General features: G+C 37.7%; 2 protein-coding genes and 1 long non-coding RNA gene across 6 annotated transcripts in view; 1 reads left to right on the top strand and 2 right to left on the bottom strand.

Annotated features, from left to right (window-relative positions):
• The window catches only part of LOC129780125 (60S ribosomal protein L36), a 378,186-nt gene that overhangs the window by 224,673 nt on the left and 131,261 nt on the right, over positions 1-22,252 (top strand). The window contains exon 1 of one of the 3 annotated variants that reach the window (XM_055788084.1): positions 1,970-1,979. The exons of the other annotated variants lie outside the window; for them this stretch is intronic. The gene's annotated coding sequence lies outside the window, so the exon portion shown is untranslated. Of the gene's footprint in view, positions 1-1,969; positions 1,980-22,252 lie in introns of those variants that run through there. 3 annotated transcript variants of the gene reach the window in all.
• LOC129780128 (uncharacterized) lies at positions 1,734-4,825 on the bottom strand. 2 transcript variants are annotated; one of them, XR_008743838.1, is made up of 5 exons: positions 3,671-4,825; positions 3,204-3,605; positions 2,842-3,071; positions 2,606-2,766; positions 1,734-2,553 (listed from the first exon to the last, which is right to left on the bottom strand). It is a non-coding gene; the product is annotated as an uncharacterized LOC129780128 (long non-coding RNA). The 2 variants fall into 2 exon arrangements; XR_008743837.1 differs by having other exon boundaries at positions 3,204-4,825.
• LOC129780115 (phosphoenolpyruvate carboxykinase [GTP]-like) lies at positions 7,384-9,915 on the bottom strand. Its single transcript, XM_055788072.1, has 3 exons — positions 9,607-9,915; positions 8,905-9,505; positions 7,384-8,837 (listed from the first exon to the last, which is right to left on the bottom strand). The coding sequence occupies exons 1-3, from the start codon at positions 9,633-9,635 to the stop codon at positions 7,518-7,520; spliced, it is 1,950 nt and encodes a 649-aa protein (XP_055644047.1). The 5' UTR covers positions 9,636-9,915; the 3' UTR covers positions 7,384-7,517.

Below are 22,252 nucleotides of genomic sequence, written 5' to 3'. Positions count from 1 at the left end.
CGAATAAATGTCTTCAAATGTAATCATAATGAACAAAAATGAGCAAACCATCACGATATTTCTACATCATGTTCAATAAATTACACAAACAATTGTTTCCACATACTTTGAAATGACTTCAGTATGTTTTCACCAAGATGTATAGAAGTATTACTACTAGGTGGGCCAATCTGCTAAAACCACTCTGCAGCCATCTTGAAAGTCTACTGTGTTCTATTTACAAACAAAACACAATACGTTTTTTATAACCAAATTGCCATACGATACGGCCATTTGCATTACAGACGTTTATTCGGTGGAAGGTAGTTTGATCTCGTGAATTTTTATTTTGTTTTGTTGAGTTTATTCGGTGCGGAATAAGCACACAAAAATCATAGTCGCTATAAAGATAATGTGCAATACGGAAGTGGTCAAAGGACGGGTTAGAGGAGCAGATTTTGCGAGAAAAGAAATTGCAATCCCGGTTGAAGTGAGTAGCTAAGAACAATAAAATTTTCAATTAACAGTAATAACATTTGTTTACTGCCCACCATTTTCATTTATATACCTGGTTCTACGATGGCTTACTCTACAAACATACGCGGCTAAGTACACGATAAAAAATACGGATCCTCTGAAGCATTTCCGTCAAAACAACGTTATTAATCGCGATCTGAAGCCGGAGAACATTCTGCTGATGAACAATTGCAATGTAAAATTAGCCGATTTCGAGTAGTCCGCTCATATCCATTCGAATCGATTGAAAACGATGTGCGGCACTCTGGATTACCTGCTTCAGGACGTGTGAAGATATACAATGACTCCGTGGGACAGCACAGTGTTTGATAATTCTGTGCTTCGAGTTTTGCGTGAGTTTTCCACTGTTTGAGTCGGAAACGATCGAGGCCACGATTCGATTGTTGAAGGGATGCAAAGGATTCAAAATCGAAGCTGGTTGCGTAAACCGAGCAATTATCGAATAACAAGTGGAATAAATACAAATAAAAACATTAAAAATGTTTGAGACGTTAACAAATTTACGATATCGAGAGCAGTTCGGATTTGGTGTGGAGAGGAGATTATATAGCTTTTATGATTTTGAGCATAGGTGAAACTACACCAAGTTGTATGAAGGTTCCCGAATACAATAAGAATTATAATTTTTATATTTTTAATTATATTTTGTCATTATAATGATTATTACATTTCAGTGTGGATCATGATACCAGTCAACTAATTTCGGTGGGCTCGGTAAAGACAGCAGAAAAATCGAAAGTAAAAGAACCCCGATAATGATAAGGTAAGCTCTTATATTACATCGAATATGCTGATTTGTATGAACATCCTGATGAGAACTGTTAATCGGCTAACGATTCCAATACGGTCGAGATGCTAGCGAAGGGAATCATTACAGGATTGAATTTATTCGTTTAGAGCATATTCAGAAGGCGGTTGAACTTATTCAGCAAAACCAATGCATCGGAGTGAGCTTTTCGATTTGCAGCGAAGATGATTGTGAGGATAAATATCTATAGACAAGAAGAGTGACTCAAATGATTCGAATGTTTTAAACGTTATGTAAGTTCCATGTTTTTAAGATGCAAATCATTGTTTTTTATACCTCGTATAACTAAAAATCCATAATATTACAAAAAAAACTCATCTAATTGATTATATCTTTTATTATACTTGAATTATTGTAATACTGACCACTTCTATTTTTAGAACTGTTATCCAACAAATTTGATCCATTGATTCCACGGCTTTTTCAATCCTTACTTCATTTATTGTCTACGCTAGTCTGACATATCTAAGTATGAACGACGTATCTTCAAGAGGTTTTGTTCACCAATATACAATAATGTTTTTCATTACCCCGTGGCACAATTTTTCTATTCGCAAAACTTTTTTTTTCGTCTATACAAACGGTTGGAATTGTATTCAAACCATATAATTATATTATATAATTATTATTATATCTAATCGTGTAGTTTACATTGTTAGCTGGAATGATATATAAATTACATTCTCGTACAGATTGGATCATCGATTTCCACGTCAAATGCGAAAGATAAAAGGAATAGACAAAGGAAGAAAATTTATTGGACCAAAGCAGCGTTTCAATCGAACTTTTTATTGCTGTATTCATCCTTGAAATGTAAATTTAATTCCACTAATAAAATTTTTTTTGTATTTAAATTGGTAGAGTGCTGAATACCAACAGGAAAACTAGTATTGGTGATTTTAAACAAGTACATTCGAGGCAAAATAAATGGAAGCATATTCCTGAAGTTTCCGATTATGACAAATGTTTTAAATTATCTACAACTCGAAATGACTAAATTTTAGCAAAAAATAATGATAATAATTATTATTTTATCATATGAAGCATTTTTCCAATCCAATTTCATTGCTTATTCGATTCCTCTATCCTCTATTTACTCAGCAATTGCAATTAGCGTCTAGTGGTCCTTGCGGTTGATATGTTGGTCTCTGCTCCATTGGTTCACTCGCTATCAACGCGAGATCTGAATCTAAGTCTTCGAACATTTTGTCGCAAATTATACGACCAGTCTGAAATGAATGGCAATGAATTTCGTATAAAATCATAGCACCTCAACCATACCTCCACGTATACGTTCTCTAACTGTTTGCCACGTTTAAGAAATGCTTCACGCTCGTATTTCATACCACATTCACTTCTCATATATGGCACATTGGTGTACTTAACAATCCACCAGAACGAGTGGAGAATTATCCTATGAGTAGCTCTTTATCTGCGTTATCCTGTTGAGAAATATTTTGATAGTGCATTAATTCTTATCGCAATATATTAATGTTCATAGTACATATCAATCTTACCAATTCTGAATAGAGTAAAAGCTTTCCTCGTTCGTAATGCCATACATACGAATTATGCAGTTGTAATTCTACGACATCGTTTGCTGTCCAACAGTGTCCTGTTGAGTCTACAAATTAAGTGTTGGATGCAGGAGTAGTGTTTTAACCGTAAAGCCAATTCCAACCGTGAACACAAAAGAAGATTTTAAAGCATCATCGGCTACACGGCTTCGCGTAACATTATAATTGAGCTGCAGTTTAGACAAAAAAGCGAATATACAATCTCTACCTTATGACAACTTGCATGTACATTCATATATTTCAGCAATCCCTCTCCCGCCTTATTTCGAAAATAATCCCCTCTCATACTCTTCGCTACTTACCACTCCCCTCGCTAACTTATTGAAGAAACGGCCTCACCGTAGTAATACTTCTATTCATCTTGGTTTTCACAAAATTAAATGTCTTGACAACGAAAACATGTCTTCACATCTGGCATCTATATTATGTGCTCAGAGAATGCACGAAAACAAGAGCGCGGACTGGAGAATTAATGCACAAATACTAGGAGAACAAGCTCACCGGAGGAACGGTTTCTTCTCTTCGCTGGTGGGCATGAAGGAAATAGATTGATGGAATCTCTCATTCATACAAGCTGTTTCTCTGAGAGAAACAACTCATGAGCATATTATACTTCTGCTGGGCCATTTAACACTGTATGATTGGAAATTTAGAATTTGGACGCCTTACAAAATAAAATTCGTAGCACTTTTGTTATTCAGTATCTAAAATACAGAACGAGTACAGATGACTGAGGGTTAACTAATCTACGTACTGACGGAGTTGTTACCTTAAATTTTGAGAGCACGGTCAAGATAAATCCATTCTCGCTTAGGGGGTGCGTATTACACATTCCACTACACAAAGAAAATATTATTATTAAAGGCAAAAATAATTCGATGAATAAAAATGAACGAACTACCACATCTTCAATTAATGCTAGCGTTCAAATCATAAGGGCCCAACGGACATTTTGGCAGGAACTGATCTTCTTCTTCTTGAATGGCGTTAACGTTCTCTGTGGAACTTTTGCCGTCTCAACGAATGCATTAACTAGCGTCATTTATTAATACTTAGTTGAGATTTCTTAAGCCAAATAACACGCCTTCAATGTATTCCGAGGGGCAAGCTCTAGAATACGCGTGACCACAGTGCAAGTCGAAGGAAATTTCTCTGACGAAAAATCCTCCGGCCAGAACGGGAATCTAACCCGAACACCCGGCATGATAATGTGAGACGCTAACCACTCGGCCACGGGTGCACTCTGATTCTGGAACTGATGTATGTCCCGAATTAATGTACCGTTATGAATCATATTTCGGACGCTTAAGGCATATGATGCTTTGGCATATGATTTTTTGGACGAAAATTACATTACACTTGATTATATTTTATAGTCAAATGCGAAACAGTTACCAAGCAATCACAGTAAACTGTTAACGATTATGAGAACTGATAAAACACGGGAGAAATTTAAATATTTATAAACGTTTAAATTCTACGTGCACACGCTAAGGAAACATCAAATACAAACGATAATGAGTAGTGTTGTAAGATTTCTGCCAATTATGTTATAATTCAAATGTAGTTCTCATGTGAAATGATAGTGAAACCAAGGGATTACTCTAAAGAAGCAATTGTGATATTAATTTGATAGTTATATCATCAGTGCATTGAGCATATCAAGATATTAGAAAAAAAGTGGTCCAAAAATCATTATTATTAGTGTCCGAAATATGATGTTGTCCGAAATATGATTCAGAATGGTATTGGATCGGAATGTTTACTTGAACATCCAGAAGTAAGATATGTAGCAAAGTGTCAGTAAAATGGGATGGAATCGAGGATCCAAGTTTTACCAAGACGAACCCAGAGCACAAGGCATATAAAGTTCGCAAACTGTTACATTACAATTTCTAAAAAGTTATTGATATTCCTCTACAATCTTCCGACATCAATTCCAGTAAAAACTAAATTAACTGTGTAAGAAATTTAGAAACTATCAAATTTCTAAAAATAACGAACTCTCTAACTCTCATATGACACTATGACTTTATGTAAATAGAATGTTTCGAAAGCTTGTTTTCGACTTTCAAAAGAAGATAAAAGAGATCTGCATAGTAGAGTACGATAACGAGATTGGATTCCACTTACCTTAAAGTGGACTTCAAGTGGAATCAACGTCTTGGTTGTCACCGGAAGCCTTTCCACCAGGACACCAGCAAAACTATCCCATTGTTCTTCGGTGGACGATGAGAAAATTTTGGTTGATGCTCTATGAACAGAAGATCACAAAGATTTCTGCAGAAAGATAATCTTCTTTGAGTGGAATTCTGGTTCACCCAAAATGGTAAATAAACAAAGTCCGAGTCACGAAAACGTTTGTTTCTTTGACCGGAGAAACATTTGACAGATAGTGTGATGGAAAAAAGTTCGAATGGATAGATCTGCTTCGTACCAAATCAAGAATACGAATGATGCATAATTTCGAACGTTTTGTGTTCGTACGACAACACGAGTACAGGAGGGTTAACCTCCCGCTTCATCATAGCCCAATATCTTTCGATTGGGTGTAACTCAAGACAGTTATGATAAATCACAACTTTACATCAACCTTATTATGGGGTCTTTGTAGCCTAATTAATTGCGTGTCCGCTACTAAGCGAACAATCATGAGCTCATATCCCAGGGCCCTCAACTGACCATTTTTTGTGTGTTATTCTAGCTACAACGTCCACGCAACAATCAACATGTGACGGTAATCCCAGTCCCTTGCCGCTAACATGACGATCCACTGCATCGGTAATTGATATTATTAATAACACAACAATGAAAGCCTCATATCAACAGTCCCGCTGTGAACAATACAACTGTGAACATTTGAACAATAGGAATATTGTCACGCCGAAAAAACGTTTGGTGAAAAAAATATGTTGAGAAAAAAAAATTAAATTTAAACTCAAATATGCCATAAAACATGTGGAGTTCCCAATTGAGGGTGGTCTTTGAACATGGCGAAAGTTGGAACAGGCTCGCTTGAAGAGGGCTCTGAATTCCGAAACAATGTCTGCTGCATTACAATGGGTCACTACGGGCGAAATTTAATTGCAACCACTTGGCATGCTCAGAGGTCTGATTAAATCTTACGCCTAATTGGCTACTGTGTAATAGATAAAAAACGAACGTTTAACGAAAGATAGGAATACTCTTACGTTTAAAAATGGCAACAGAGTAATATAAAACAAAAATAAAAATGTACTCGAATAAATTCGGCTCTGTTACAGCTGAATTGCTAAATGAGACTAATAAAATCAACAGATGGGATAGAAAAATACAACCTTATTGAAAGTTTCATTATTCATAACAACATAATCATCGACATCGGCATGGATCCGAATCGTAATTAACAACTTGAATGTGATGGCTCCTATAAAATACGAGAAGGGATTAACCAATCGCCACAAAACGAGATTAGGATTGTATCTACGATGGTAGAGGAGCCAATGGTCAGAAACCTTCAGAGAATTCCATGCATGTGTGCACATCAGTGAAAATATAAATCAGATGGGTATCAAAAGTCTGATTGCGTGGAACTTCTGGAAAGTTACAACATAATTTCCAAACAACTTTGGAGGAAACAAGCTTTACATTTTCAAATAAAACAGTGTTTATTCAAGAGCTATAGCGTGCATCGTGAATAAAAGAAAATACGCCAAGCGTATTCAAAAATTGTATTTTATTCAAAATCGTTGTTTTTTTGTTTAACGTATAAAAAAGTTGTAAGCTTTTTCTTTGGAATTTTATTAAAATTCAAACTAATTCAAATAATTGAAACAGGAGGCACAAATTCAGCAGTTCTTGTGTTAGATCGAAGTCAAGCGAAAAAAACTAAGTAGAGAACATTTTTCTCAGAACCATCTTCTGCAGACTAACGCCATATTTTATAATAGAAACTCATTTCCGCAAGATAAGAACGGGTCAATAAATTCCAAAAGAGCAGAAGGATAACCTCAAATGATGAAACAAATTACATCCCGAATACTTTCAGCGTACTTGAAACATTATCAAGCTTGGTGGAAGGAAGCACCACCACACTGAATGGAGCACGAGGAGTCCAAATGGAAAGGAATTTCCCAACAAGGTAAAACTTTTATTGTCGTGTCGCCTTGTCATGACTCTCGCACCGCAGGTTGAATATATGCAAGGAAGGCATGTACATATTTCGTATTTTCTCATACTACACATCAATGTAAGCAAAATGACAACGTATAGTATAAATTGTCTATATTTAGAGACTGCGCTACGGTGAGCTCTGAAAAATAACAACAGAAGCACTGGATGCGGATTCTCGACACAGATTGGAGAAATAAATTATAATGTTCTCGAACGAACCCCTTATTTGGCTCATTTGTTTACTGTTCCGTAGCTTGATTATTCAATGCAAATATATACGCTAATTGGATTATTATTTTCGAGATTCAAGTTAACAAAAAAACATTAAGATACGTTATAAAATAATTTATTATGGCAAGTTCTTTACAAAAGAACGTTAACGTTACGAAATAGTTTCTATCCAAAACTCTAGTGAATAAATAACGCTAATTAAGTTTAAACTTATATCTAGCATTAAAACTAGCTTACATTTGCCCAATGCGATTTTTGAGATCATGCAGCTCTTTGGCGATTTCTTGCGGTAAATCATGCGACAATTGATTATCATAATATTGTTCAATTTCTGCAACTTCTTTCAGCCAAAACTGCTTCGATATCGAAAACAGCTCCCGCTCATCCACGAAACTGGTCAATCCATCGAGATTTAATGCTCCCGACTTCGGAATACGTCCAATTGGTGATTCCTGATCGCACTCATGATCATCGATACGATGAAGGATCCACTCCAGAACTCGACAGTTCTCGCCGAATCCGGGCCACAGGAACTTTCCCCTGGAATCTTTGCGGAACCAGTTCACGTGGAATATCTTCGGAACGTGACCCCCAACTTTAGCGGCAATGTTTTCCATACTCAACCAGTGCTTCAAATAATTTCCGAAATTGTAGCCGAAGAATGGTCGCATGGCGAACGGATCGTTCATGATTACTTTGCCTCTGTGTTCAGCGGCAGCGGTGGTCTCACTTCGCATTGCCGAACCAACGAACACGCCATGAGCCCACGAGTTAGCCTCGTACACCAGCGGGACACCTTCCGGCCGTCGTCCACCGAAAATTATGGCAGAAATTGGAACTCCTTCGTTATCTTCCCAAGCCGGGTCAATTATTGGACACTGACTGGCAGGAGCACAAAATCGGGAATTCGGGTGAGCAGCTGGAGTCTTCGACACGCCTAGCTCCCAGGGTTTGCCCAACCAATCGGTAATCTCTACTCCGGGTTCAATTTCACTCTCCATTCCCTCCCAGAATACGCCACCGTCCGAAGTGGATGCAACGTTGGTGAAAATTGTGTTTTTATACACTGTCTGCATAGCGTTTGGATTGGTCTCGGTAGAGGTTCCGGGGGCAACTCCGAAGAATCCATTCTCCGGGTTAATGGCACGCAACTGGCCTTTCGAATCGAACTTCATCCAGGCAATATCATCTCCCACGCATTCCATTTTGTATCCCGACAGAGTGGGGTTCATCATGGCTAAATTGGTCTTACCACAGGCGGATGGAAAGGCAGCAGCGACATATCGTTTCACCCCATTGGGGTCCGTAATACCAAGAATCAGCATGTGCTCTGCGAGCCATCCTTCACGCTGTGCGATTGTGCTTCCAATTCTAAGAGCGAAGCACTTCTTGCCCAGCAGAGAGTTACCGCCGTATCCGGAGCCGTATGAAACGATCTCATTGTTAGCCGGTTTGTGTAGAATGATGGTGCGTTCCGGATCGCAGGGCCAGGAGGGCATACCAATTTTACCGTTGGCCGGTGTTCCAACCGAGTGGAGGCACTTGATGAAGTCCTGAGGTGAGGGATTGTGAGTGTTAGTTTCGTCTTAGACAACGAAAATGTATTGTTTCACAACTTACCGAATTGTTTGATAATTTTTCCAACACTTCTTGTCCCATGCGAGTCATGATGCGCATCGAACAAACGACATACGCAGAGTCGGTGATTTCAATTCCAAACTTGGACAAAGGCGACGCAACTGGTCCCATCGAGAACGGAACCACGTACATGGTGCGCCCCTTCATGCAGCCGGGGAAGCGGGAACGAATAGCGGTCTGATAATCCCCAGGAGAGATCCAATTTCCGAGCGTTCCCTTAACTCCGTTCCTTGGGGTTGGAATCGCCTGCTCTTGTTTTTCAGTGCAAATAAATGTCTTCGATTCGACACGCGCAACATCGGCCGGATTGGTGCGAGCCAACCAACAGTTTTCATATTTTGGCAGTGGGTGAATAGTACCCTGCGCCTGTAGAACGTTTAGCAGACCGACACTCTCCTTTTCACTTCCATCAACGATGTGGATGCGATCGGGTTGACACAGCGCAACAGACTCTTCAACGAAGGAACGTATCTTTGCTGACAATCGTCCCACTTCGCCATTAACCACCGGAACTGCACGGATCGCGTTGGTAGACTTGGGGACGGTTTTCAAACGCGGTGTGCACCCGAAGGCCGTTGGGAATCTGCAGCGAGAGAATCAAAGGATAAGTGTTAATAAACCGCAAATATACGAAAGCATGGCAAAATATTCAAATGATTTCAATAAAAGAAAAAGAATACTTACGGGGAATAAACTTCAATCACTTGCGGCATCTTGGTAGTATTCTAGATTTCAACACCTTCAACTATCAAAAAAATTCTTATTTTTTATAATTCAAAATTGCGTTCGATTGACTATTTTAAAAACAATTTGTCACGAAAGTGAATGTTTTTTTTGCAGAAACTGTGGCTTTTCCAGAATTGGGTAACGAATTCAAACGATTTAAACTTTGCTGAGTTACTACTAACAACACCAAACTAACTAACACCCAACGAAAACTAGCTTGTTTTCATCTTACTGATGTGAATTGCTCAGTGAAACTGATGATCCAGCACTGAGTGCCGCCCGTCTTATATTCGAGCTCGGCAGTCCGACGCGGACGGTGAGAGAATGGAAGATAACGGGTGCGCTGAGTTCTGATTGGCTACCGGCTGTAGGTGTAGCCAGGCACCTGACGTCAGTGGGATTCTCCGACACCACACATGTCAGCTGATCATTCATGGCGATGCGTTGGTATTGGTGAGTGACAAGGTGGTTTGTTTTGAACAGTGACGTACTGCAAGTATTTCCAACTGATCATGTCCATTTGGACGCAGTCACTCACACGAACTTCTTTCACACACATGCGAGGTAGTGTTTTTGTTTTGGTTTCTTATCGGCCGACTCGTTGGGTATGTTTTGATGCACTCTCGCTTACGCGTCTTGGGTTATGGTTGTTATGTTGTGATGTTTTCTCGTTCACACTACAGTTCACGGTAATAACAATAATGTTGGTAAAACTGAACCTTCTGGTCTCATGGGTAAGAAAGGATCGTTGAGTGTATTGAGCACGCCACGCTTTCATGCCAGTACTTTTCCAATGAGCCACTTTTCAGAGCAGTTAAGATCATTCAGTTGAAAGTTTGCGAATTTAAAATTCTTTACAGAGCAACGTATTTTTGCATGCCTCTGTTGATCAACACTGTTTAACAATAATTTAGAGAACACACAATCACAATAGATGATATTACCTTATATAAAATCGATCAGATTGATATTAGGAAATGCAAAAATGTCACAGCAATAATCGAAGACAACATTTCAAAATTTTGTATAATTGGAGTTATTCCGTCTCACTACACTGGTCCCATCTAACATCGTCTATTCAAAAAACTCTCACGTGGAACAATAAAAAAATGAGCATTCGACATTAGTAAGTTTATTAACGATTTCATATGTTACAATATGGAAAATCACTAAATATTCCTGATAAACATAATATTATGGCATATAGTGAATAACAAATAATTTGCTGGGTACATTTTGATGAAAATTCTTTTACCAGTAATCTCATTTCAATTCATTCCTACTTATTGGTGTTAGTTCAAACAGGAATTTTCTATCACATCAAATTTAATCTCGGACCAAATCGAGCTATTCTATCTCAGTGACTGGTGCGTTTGCTGGATTTAGGTTTTACTCTTCCGTACATAATAACATCATATAACATCAATACTTTCGTCGTTTGAATTTAAAGTTTAAATTCAGGAGTATACAAAACCGTTTATTCGAGTGATTTGTTCGATGATATCTTAAGTAGCGGGTAGCTTACCCGGAACCTTTCAGGAGGTGATGGAAAATCATATTTGATATAAAAATTCTTCTTTTACACATTTGGTCGAATTTCAACTATGACAAAGTCATCGAATTTTTGAGCTCTGTTTGCCCGAAACTTAGTCTAATTCTGTCCCTCTAACCGCTTTCGCTTTGATATAATTTTGAAAAATTCCCGATTCAATTAGAATAATTAAAAATAACGATCTTTACTTCACTGTGTCTCCATCGCATACTTGAACACCACCCGATGGCTTCGTTATTGGTGGTGATCTGGTGATCAAGTGTGCTATGGTGACACAGTGGAGTGAAAATAAACACCTTTATTCAATTTAGTGTGTATTTATTCTAATTGAAGGCTCATCAAGAAGTGTTTAAAATGATATTGCAACTAAAGCAAAAGAGACAGAACGAATAGTATAGCAATTGGAGAGTTTTAATTCGGTCGGTAAAAATAATCAAGTTTGTCAGTGACCGGAAAAAATCGGGAAGGAAATGGGAACAACAAAAATAGCCGAAATAAGCCGCAGTGTCACAACAGCCTACTATAAATATTCTGATGCAGAAAAAACATCAAGGGTATGAATGCCACTCAGGAAAAACGTAATTTTGATTATAAATGAGGGGCTTAGAATGAAAGGGGTGTAAGTGATTTCATCGATTTCTTTACATCGACTCTCTCTTTTGGTCATAACTTAGCTGCAAATACATTCCCAGCTGTATTTGACAATGCGGAAGACAGGCCAGAGCCTCATCTATCGGATTCTATAGCAAATTCAAATTGGAACGTAAAAGTTGATGAAGAGAAATCGATCAAGTCACTTACACCCCTTGCATTCTAAGCCTCTCAAATTTAGTTTTTCGTAATGAATTTTATTTTGAGATTTTAAGGGCGAAGTCCCCATTTAACACGAAAGATAAGAAATCGAAGTGGCCCCAAGGCGCCGAGGTGACGCGATACGAGTCGACCGCCAGCCCACCGCCGAATGCGGTGGTCTCTCGCAAGCAAACCTGTGTTCCACTGATTGACCAGTTAGTTTAGAACATAGGATACAATATTTCAGAAAGGTCCGACCGAGCTTTAGCGAGCGTCGGACGGCATTCGTTTGCCTGGTGCATTACGTTTGCCCCGTTCATTTATGTTTTGAAACATATCATTCGTTACAATTCAAAACCAGTGTATCATGAACTGAAGAAATTTCTGCACTTATAGGTATTATAACTATTTAACTATTTTGCAAATGTTAGGTTAATGAAAACATTTCACTTTTTTCTGAGATCCATTGATACCCATGATGTTTTTTTCCGCGTCAGATTTTTTATAGTAGGCTATTGTGATATTACGCCTTTTTCCTCTGTGGTTATTTCTATTGCTCTTATTTCCTTCAAGATTTTTTCAAGATTGTCATGCATTTTTTTGGAAGAATATTAACAAAAACTCATATGAAAACAATAACTTTCAGTTTTTTACATCCAAAATTTTATATAATTTTCAGATGCCGAAAGTCGAAAACAACAAAAACTCAATGAGATTGCCATATTTGAGATTCGATATACTTAGTAGTATTTTTCCACCAAACCTAATCATCTGTCATCACCTGCTAAAGGATTCCGGGTCAGCTACCTGACATGACATTATACGTTTTTCTATTCTTGGGGTATTCCATTGGCATTTTTAAGGATCTTACCATTAAAAATACCCATATTAATAGGAATGAGATTAACATAAACCTATGATATAAAATAAATTTTATCACCTGGTTAATATGTCCGAGGGGATACTGCAACATTCTTACCCTTTGACCTTTCTTTGTTTGAACCTGTGACTTGAAAAAGACCTACGAAATAACGCAAATTGCATTATTGAGATGTTGATATCCTACCAACAAATATGGATTTAATGAGAGAAAGGACAGATTATCAAATCATGAACAAAAGAATATAAAGAAACTTTTATTTATATACCTTTAATTAGGTGGCTTTCCGTCATTGGCTGATTTACCACCGTGGATGAAAAACATAACATAATAAAACATAAAGTTTGAAATGAAATTTCTAACCACGCACGGCAAACTACGGTCCATAATTGATCCAGACACCACGCTTGGACGATACTCGCCGTGTGGGCCGGTGCGCCGTCCTGTTGAAAGACCTCATGATCCGTTGAGGTCCCGAAGTGCCGGGGCCAAAACCTTTTCCAGAACTTCGGTCTTATAGTACGCAGCGTTGATTTTCACGATTTTCTCGATAAATACCAGTGGGAGATTCCCACGCCCCCAAACCATCACCGACGCGTCGAATTACCTGGGTGGCTTATTCACCAGACTTGGCAACTTCCGATTACTATTTGTTTTCATCGATGAGATACGCACTCTCTTCAATTATTATGAAAATGTGTGAAAATGGTTTGAGGGCTACACAAAAACTAAGGATTTTTCGGTGAGGAATTCATAAACCGTATGACAGATGGGGAAAATGTGCAGCTTCCAATTTATATGTAGATATGTCAAGGTTTAGTTCATTCTCCAATACTCTCGAACTGGTTTTTGGGTACTTCTTTACCATCCGGAAATTCTGACGATCAGTCTTTTAGTTGTTGCTCGCTTTCTGACACGAGTTTCAGTTTTGCTTTTCCACAGTAGCGCATTGTGTACTTGCTTGGCAGAGCTGTGTAAAATTTCCTGCATTTCACTGTATCTTGTCCTGATCGCAGTGTTTGGATCTCAATCCCATTGATAATCAACACGGAAAAACATAAACAAAAAGATCGGCCATATTTTGAAATGAATGTATAATATCCCTTATCAAAGATGTCAATATCTCTTTGAAAGTCTACCACAGCGATTGGAAACAACTCTTGCCAAGAAAATGTTCTCTCCTAAATACTAACAATAGCAGAAAAATATTATTGAATTATCGTTTCTTTTCCTTCATTAAAATTAATGTGTGCTAATATTTGTATTTTTTTTGCAAACGTAATGAAATAAAATCAAACTGCGGTATGAGTGTAAAATATCTTGAATATCTTGATCGTTCTACGTTCCCAAGAGAACAAATATGTAGAATTGTGTAGTGTGTATTGAATTCGCATTCTTTCTTCCTATTTTATAAAAACATGTATTGCGCTAATGAAGGATATTTATTTGTATATTTTTTTCGTAAGCTATTAGGAAGCAATCACAAAAGGTAAAAATAAGAAAAAAAACAGCAATGATTTCACTAAGTAAAAAAATGTCATAATTTTTTGCTTTGATATTTTATTTTGAATATTAACCTAATCTTTCATGAAATGGGAATCCAAATTGATTGTATGGTGTTTTGCTCTTTCTTATAATAATAACTGCTTTTCCATAACAGTATAACACTCACCGCGTATAACAAAAATCTCGGAAAACGCAATAAAACAAACTCGAAAAAAAGATGATTCTGCAAGAAAACGTTGTTTTATTCAATACAGAAATAACTAAACTACTGTTTTGTAAGTTCGTGTACACCAATGCACAATGGCCCAGGAGATGCATTTAAGTGGAAATTAACATTTAGAGCTTGACAGTTATTCTCTAGACAAAAACTGTCTTCGACAAAGTTGTTACTCATGACAGAGCGCTCGTTTTTATGTTGTCAAAAATAGGGTGAAAAAAAATAGGGATTGTCGATGAAAAAAAAATCTAACTTTCTTATCTTTATAGATAAAGGTAAACATAGTTCAAAAATGTTGTAACTCTTCTTGAGACTTCTTTGTAAAACAAAGTTTTTCTCTATCTCTTGAAATAACCGATATAGTTTCTTTTTTCTAAGTTACGTTAGGGTCACCATGAAAAAAACTGTTTTTTTGCTCTAACTTTTATATTTCAAATTTTACATGCAAACTGTCTTCGAAAGACTTTTAGAGCTTACTAATACAAAAATTTTATTGACGATTGTTATTGATATTTCTTCCCAAGAAACATACTCTTTTCATTTGTTTGTCATTCTTGCTGGGGCAAAAGACCAAGAGCCTACCATTCACTGACAATTTTCCGAAAGGCCTATAGAATTACTGTGGATAATAAACATTCTACGGTATATCGTATATAAATATATATAAATTGAAACTTCAAATGCATGACAAATATTTTCTCAATATTTTGAAAACTATTGAAACCTTTTCAAAAACTCCAATGAAATAACTAGAATAACTTTTCCAATATTCCAATGAATTGAGCTTAAAAAATAATTCTAATTGGAAAGTTGTACCGCATTTTTTAAAAGAATGTAAGATAGCTATTTCAGGAATCTTTTTTTGAAGCTCTATTGAATACCACAAATTTCGAATATGATTCTTAGTAAGTAACACAACCGAATGTAAGTATTTATCTTGGAGATCTGCCAGAAAGATGAATACTAACCATTGGCTGATATAAGATTTGCCTCGCGATCCAAATGAATCGATTATGAAGAATAGAAGAATTTCATTCGTGTCTCCAATAATCGTGTGGCATTCTTACGTTCTCTCTATCTGATTCCTTTCGTCTCCGATGGTCTACAACAGTTATCTTCTCACCAACCTGACCGGGGTCCGGTCAAGCCATTCTTCTCTGTCAGTATTTTTCCAGGCTATTGGAATTTTTGTTGCTGTTTTGTTTACCTACAGATCGAGAGAGCAGTGCCAAAAACAACTTAGTTTATTGAATCTGTGCTTGTGAGGAACTTGGCCCTTATGAACGGATCATCGCATGGACGGTTTTGAATAGCAAAAATATGAGATATGGAAAGCTTATTTTATGTTTTTATTTTTTATGTTAAAAATGATCCCAAAAATGAGATATGTTTTTTTTTCTAGTTAGTGATTGATTTCAATCAGTAATTTTTCTCAGATAAACATCTACTCGCATATCTCATGTTTCACAATCATACTTTCAATGATGAATCCCAATCCCAATCTGTCAGTCCAGAAAAATGATGAGCAATGAGTCCCGCTGGCTCGGTTTGTTAATCTTGAATCATTACGTGATTATTGCATCGTAGATCTATGCGACAAGAGCAGCCTCCCGTGGTCGAGTGGCAGGGGGTTCGGGTCCGATTCCCGTTCTAGTTGGGAATGTTTTTTTCGAGTAGGATAATGACTATCCATTCCGATTAAATCCATTCGTGGTGAAGCTATCACTGGAATAACTTCCAATTGTACTGCCCATTTTTTTATAGGAGACGTAAGCGACAAAATAAACAAAGTCGTCTTTTTCGCCGTTTTGCATTCTACGCAATGTAATACGTTTGCTCAACATGCAAACAAACATTTTTTGTTCGAAGACGTTTTAGCAATTCTTAAAAAACGTTTCCGAAAAATCACTGTTTGTACGCATAACATACGTAGTTCCATACAGCTTTCATACATCGTTCGAAAATCAACAATGATAAGTATTATGTGCTATAAGCTAAATGTACATTTGAACCACATTTTTGTAGAGTCCAAACATGCCTGTCACGATAGTGTCTTATTACTGAGTGTTTCCTAATAGATGAATATAAGAAACCAATGGAACACTGCTCATATAATTACTATTTTCTGTACACTGCACTGCGATGAACAAAGAGAAGCAATTGTGTTTTTTATTGTTATACTTACCTAAATTTCTGCATTTGAAACTTCAAGTAGATAATGAAACAATCAGATCAGTAATAAAATTGAAATAGTATTGGTTCTTAGCATTATAACTCCTCGGATTCGACATCGAATTATTCCACATACTCAGCATTTACTCATACCGTTGGTGTAAGTCACACCACCATCTTTATGCGATTGATCGTGATATCGATAAATCATGTTGCTAAAATTACCAATATTGCAGATTACCTTTACAAATTCAATTAATTGAAAAAACACGAACTTGTTGTTCTTATCATATCCCAGAGTATTCAGGAAAAATGTACTATTCTAGACTCGCAACAAACCAAGAGCATCTTTTAAAGACATTTCATTGAATTTTTTCCAAACCTATTTTATTTTATCCGATAACAACTTAAACCACCTACGGAGACGTTTTGCCTATTATCGGAAATGTAAATACTAACGCTACAGACAGAGCAACCTGGTGTTACGTCTAGCTATGCGAACAAATGTTCATTGAAACGATTGATTGTCCGCATAAATAGACCTAAGCGTTTTCCAAATGGAAAAAATATGTTCTAATCCGTAAAATCTTCTAGATCCTCTTTTTGCCGATAATATCCTTCAACGGGACAGATCATTTCATTGGAAATTTGCATGGTTACGCTTGTAAGCAAAAAAAACATTGCGTTTTCCCAACACTAATGGTGTTGATGATTACGTCTCCTATGCAAACATGGGTAGTGTAGGGATAGCTTTCCAAATCTGAGCAAAACTTCACAGAGCCTTTGTGTGCCCCAATGAACGGTGGAAAGCGTCTTCCAGGCATTCTTGCTTGAGTACTTTCGATTCCATTGTCTAATTCGTGACAAAAACCTTGATTTTACGTCCACAGCTGCAAAATCATTAGTCATCAGTTTCCGTGCCATTTTTTCAGCGTAAACTAGCTTACACTGGGCTTGTACAGCAGATACAATCCACGTATTCTTCCTGGTCGAGCCTGGTCGAACATTTTCCGTATGCGTGATCTGGCGACTAGGCTCTGCCTAAGTGCATTTAAAATGTTATGTTTCCCTCAATAGTTTAATAATTTTACAACAACTTTGTCATTGTGATTTTGGGTGAGTTCCATCATAAGTACCAAGTTTCAAAAAAAATCTGATTTGGCATGGAATTGCTCTAAAATATAATTTTGTTCAGCTTTGAATTTTCCGAAGGGGCGAATAGGGTAAAATGTAAGTGTTTACGGAAGTTCCATCGTACAAACAGTGGTTGTTTTGCATCAATAAGTACACATTTTGTTTTAAAATCGCCATGATCGCCTCCGAATTTCTAGTCTCAATCTGTTCGTTCTTTGTGCAAAAACCCCAGGACATTTCGAGGCGAATTTAATCTCGATCGAATGTTTTCATTGGTAATATGAATTGTCCACACTCACCTGGTCACGAATCTGTAGCTTATTTTTTCAGGGAATGACATTTAATTGAAATTTCATTGCGCATCACGCCCAGGTATAATTGTAAAACGAAGACTTGATGAAAAGAAATTTTAAAATCGTTCCTGAAAGCAAGTCTATATCTTCTACTGAGTTTTCATTTTGGTTATTGTTAACATTTTATTTGACCAGTCATATCGCTATCATTTGAAATTTTTTTTTTCACCGTATGACGAATTATTGTTGATCGCATTTTTCCCTCCAATAAATATCATAAATGTTTGTAAACCACAAACCAAAGTCCAGTCCAGTCGTATCTCCTGCCAAAAAGCGAGAGCGCAATGCAGTTATAACATTTCCAACGCAACGCGCTTATCTACCTGCAGGAAATACACAGTCGTGATAAGAAACAATACGCGACTGATACAAATCAGATATTACTTCTTTCTTCCAGTTGCAATAGCGTGTCTCACAATTCTCACCTGTATGTTATTTTCACGGAAATCATCCGAATGAATCAAATTCGATGACTTACAAATCGAACGAACTTATTGCATCATCTAGATATGACTTACCTCCGCCATGCTAACCGAGCGATTCCCGGTTTGATTTGAGTGACGTTTTGAGTGTTTTTTGTAGGTACGCGATCGCGTCGAATTTCGTTTTGGAAATTTCCATGGCGTTGGTATAACGGCCTGTTTGTATTCGCCAATACGAAACCAGATGCGAGATGATGATGGATTTTCGGGAAAAAAAGTTCAAAATTAAAATTATGAATGAAAACATTCCCGTATATGTCATGTGTATTCGTATCAAGTTTTCTCCAAGTAGTGAATCAATGAACGTAATTTGGTTGGGTAAAGATTGGAGCCACGTGTCTTAAGCTTTTGAAAACATCAATCAACTATTCTAAATAAAGAAGAAAGCAACAAAAATGTATTTTTATGATTTATTATAAAACCACGCTTATTTCAAAACATGATTTGCGGACTATTGTACTTCGTTGGGCCATAGTGGTTTCACATGAAAAAAGTCAAACTTCATCAACGAAATGATGAAAAAATTGCACACGTGAAGCATTTCCGACAATTTCGAGCATACAATCCACCAAACACGGCAGTCAAGCCAAGCCACATACCAAATGTCGGCGGTCGCTGAATTCAATTAGAAGCCGGTTTTTTCATTGCCAGTTTTGTTTTGATACAACATTTCTCTTTTCCAGATTGGCGTGACTCGCGAAAACGCTGAAATTTGCTTGACTGTTACCAAGCGCGTTTTTTTTTGTGCCGTATTTTTATTATTCCCGTGCGCACACACCTTCAACTCCGATCCGGTTTGTTTCGTTTGGGCGAATAAAACGGGACAGCATGAACGATCACCTGACATGGTCGAATGTTTTCGTTCCGTTTCTCTCGCACTCAGATATGGTTATCTCGCTCTGGTCCGATCAAGCGCGCATTGGTCGTTACGAATTGGAAAGAACAACGAAATTGTGTAATGTTCCCTTTCCATATTTTGAACACGTGTTTGCCAATTTTTAGTCCTGAGCCTCATTTGGGGTTGCTAAATTGTCGATCAAGGCTTTACTCTTCGAATAGATGAATCCGAATATGCACACCGTAAGACATGAATTGAATGATTCGTCATCAATAAAACTTGGGTGGGTTATATCTGTGATATAATCGCAAGATAGACGTAGGACTACCATTGGCTTTGGTATCATTTGTTTGAAGTTGCATCTGAACCAAATCGCAATGAATGGATAAATCTATATTTTGAAAGATTGATGAATGTTCTTCTGGCAAGCATTGTGTGAGTGGATGAATATAAGTGTGGAATTAACATTTATAAAGGGAAATATATAAAATTCAATTTCTAGAATTTATGGGTGGCCCTGAGTGTAATTCATGGGTTTACGTAGCTTTGTAGAAGCAGCCGAAGATGAATGACAATACACGAAATTAACGTGCTTATTGCTAGTAGATATGCATCTCTTCTTCTAGACATTCAATGTCACCAGGCGATTTGACCACCACCACCATTATCGATCTACGATAACGCAAAATATTAATGCATAGATAATGCATACGTGCGATACAATCGAACCAAAACACTCTTCACCTAACGGTATGAAAACCGACGATGTACGTTCCATTGAATATTACTCTTCTGCCCGTCGGTGCTTCTTTCATTAATATTCTGAGAATGCGTTCTGAGGGAAAAAATTGCGCACGTCCGTTCAACACGGTAGCAAAATGAAAAATGGGATTGGCCAGAAAAAGCACAATATTCATTATACTTTTGCTTCCAGCTGACGACATACATCAATCGCTGAACAATCATAAGTGAGTGGATTCTCAAACAGGCGATATTTCTAGATTTTTGGTAATTTCAATAGTTGGCTCTCAATGCAGCTTATAACTTATTGAAACAAGTTTTTGGGTCAATAAGCAAGAAACAACACTCGTCGGCGATATATTTCGAATGAAGTATTTGTTATACCACTTCGTTCAACCTACCAAGATTGTTTTTTATTGTTCGTTTATTTTTACAGTCTCAGTTACATTAGTTTCGTGAAGTCGAATTCTTAATTATATTAGGCTGTCAAAAAAGTCCTGCGGTATTTTTTTTGAATTTTCATTTGTTCATGAAATTAGTTACAATCATCTGTTTTAAGTCAAATGTGCGCCGTTTTGTTCGATGACTTGTTCCCAACGAGATGCCAACTTCATAATACCCCTGTTATAGAAGCTCGCTTCCTTATTGGCAAAAAACTTGGATAGCCAATTTTCACAGGCCTCTTTTGTGGCTAACTTCTGACTACCTAGCTCGTTCGCCATGGACAAAAACAGGTGTTAGTCACTTGATGCAAGGTTCGGACTATACGGCGGATGCAAAAGAACCTCCCATCCGAGCTCCCGGAGCTTCTGGTGCGTCACCAAAGAAGTGTGTGGCCTGGCGTTGTCCTGATGGAAGACAATGCGGTCTCTGCCTATCAAAGATGGCCTCTTCTTCATGAGTGCTACCTTCAAGCGGTCCAGTTGTTGGCAGTACAGGTCCGAATTGAGCGTTTGGCCATAGGGAAGCAGCTCATAATAGATTATTCCTTGACAATCCCACCAAACACACAGCAGAACCTTCCTGGCCGTTAATGAGGGCTTGGCCACCGTCTGAGCCGCTTCAGCGGGCTTCGACCACGACCGTTTGCGCTTCACGTTGTCGTAAGTGACCCACTTTTCATCGCCAGTCACCATCCGCTTCAGAAACGGGTCGATTTTGTTGCGATTCAGCAGCGATTCACATGCGTCGATACGGTCAAAGATGTTTTTTTTGCGTCAACGTGTGTGGCACCCATACATCGAGCTTCTTTGTGAATCCAAGCTTCTTCAAATGGTTAATAACGGTTTGATGACTTATCCCCAGCTCTTGGCAGATGCTACGGCTGCTACTATGCCGGTCTTTCTCGGCTAATTCAGCGATTTTGTCGCAATTTTCGACGACAGGCCTTCCGTAGCGTGGCGCATCTTCGACGACCTCTACACCAGAACGAAAACGTTGAAACCATCGTTGTGCGGTGGAAATGGAAACTGTATCGGGTCCATAAACTGCACAAATTTTATTGGCAGCTTGAGATGCATTTTTGCCTTTGTCATAGTAGTACTGTAAAATGCGTCGGATTTTCTCTTTATTTTGCTCCATATTTGCGACACTATAACTCACGAACGACTTAACCAAACAAAACACTGTCAAGCACTATATTATAGCGCGCAAAAATACCTTTCCATCTAGCTATAGTATGACTCGATACAATGTATACAACTAGAACTACGCGCTTACAACGACACCTCGCGGAAATACCGCAGGACTTTTTTGACAGCCTAATATATTAATATCTATACAAAAACAATTTTCTTAAATCTAAGGTTAGTAAGGTAGGAAACCGATTATTCGCGATTAGACACTCGAGTTTAGATGGGTGACATTTTTTGTTGAGGAAAAGGATGGAATATAAGGATTGTAACAATGTTGATGATCACACTCAATTTTTAAATCTA

The sequence above is a fragment of the Toxorhynchites rutilus genome, chromosome 3 (genome assembly GCF_029784135.1).
Source record: "Toxorhynchites rutilus septentrionalis strain SRP chromosome 3, ASM2978413v1, whole genome shotgun sequence".
Taxonomy (NCBI): Eukaryota; Metazoa; Arthropoda; class Insecta; order Diptera; family Culicidae; genus Toxorhynchites; species Toxorhynchites rutilus.
This window is presented reverse-complemented; position numbering and strand designations above follow the sequence as displayed.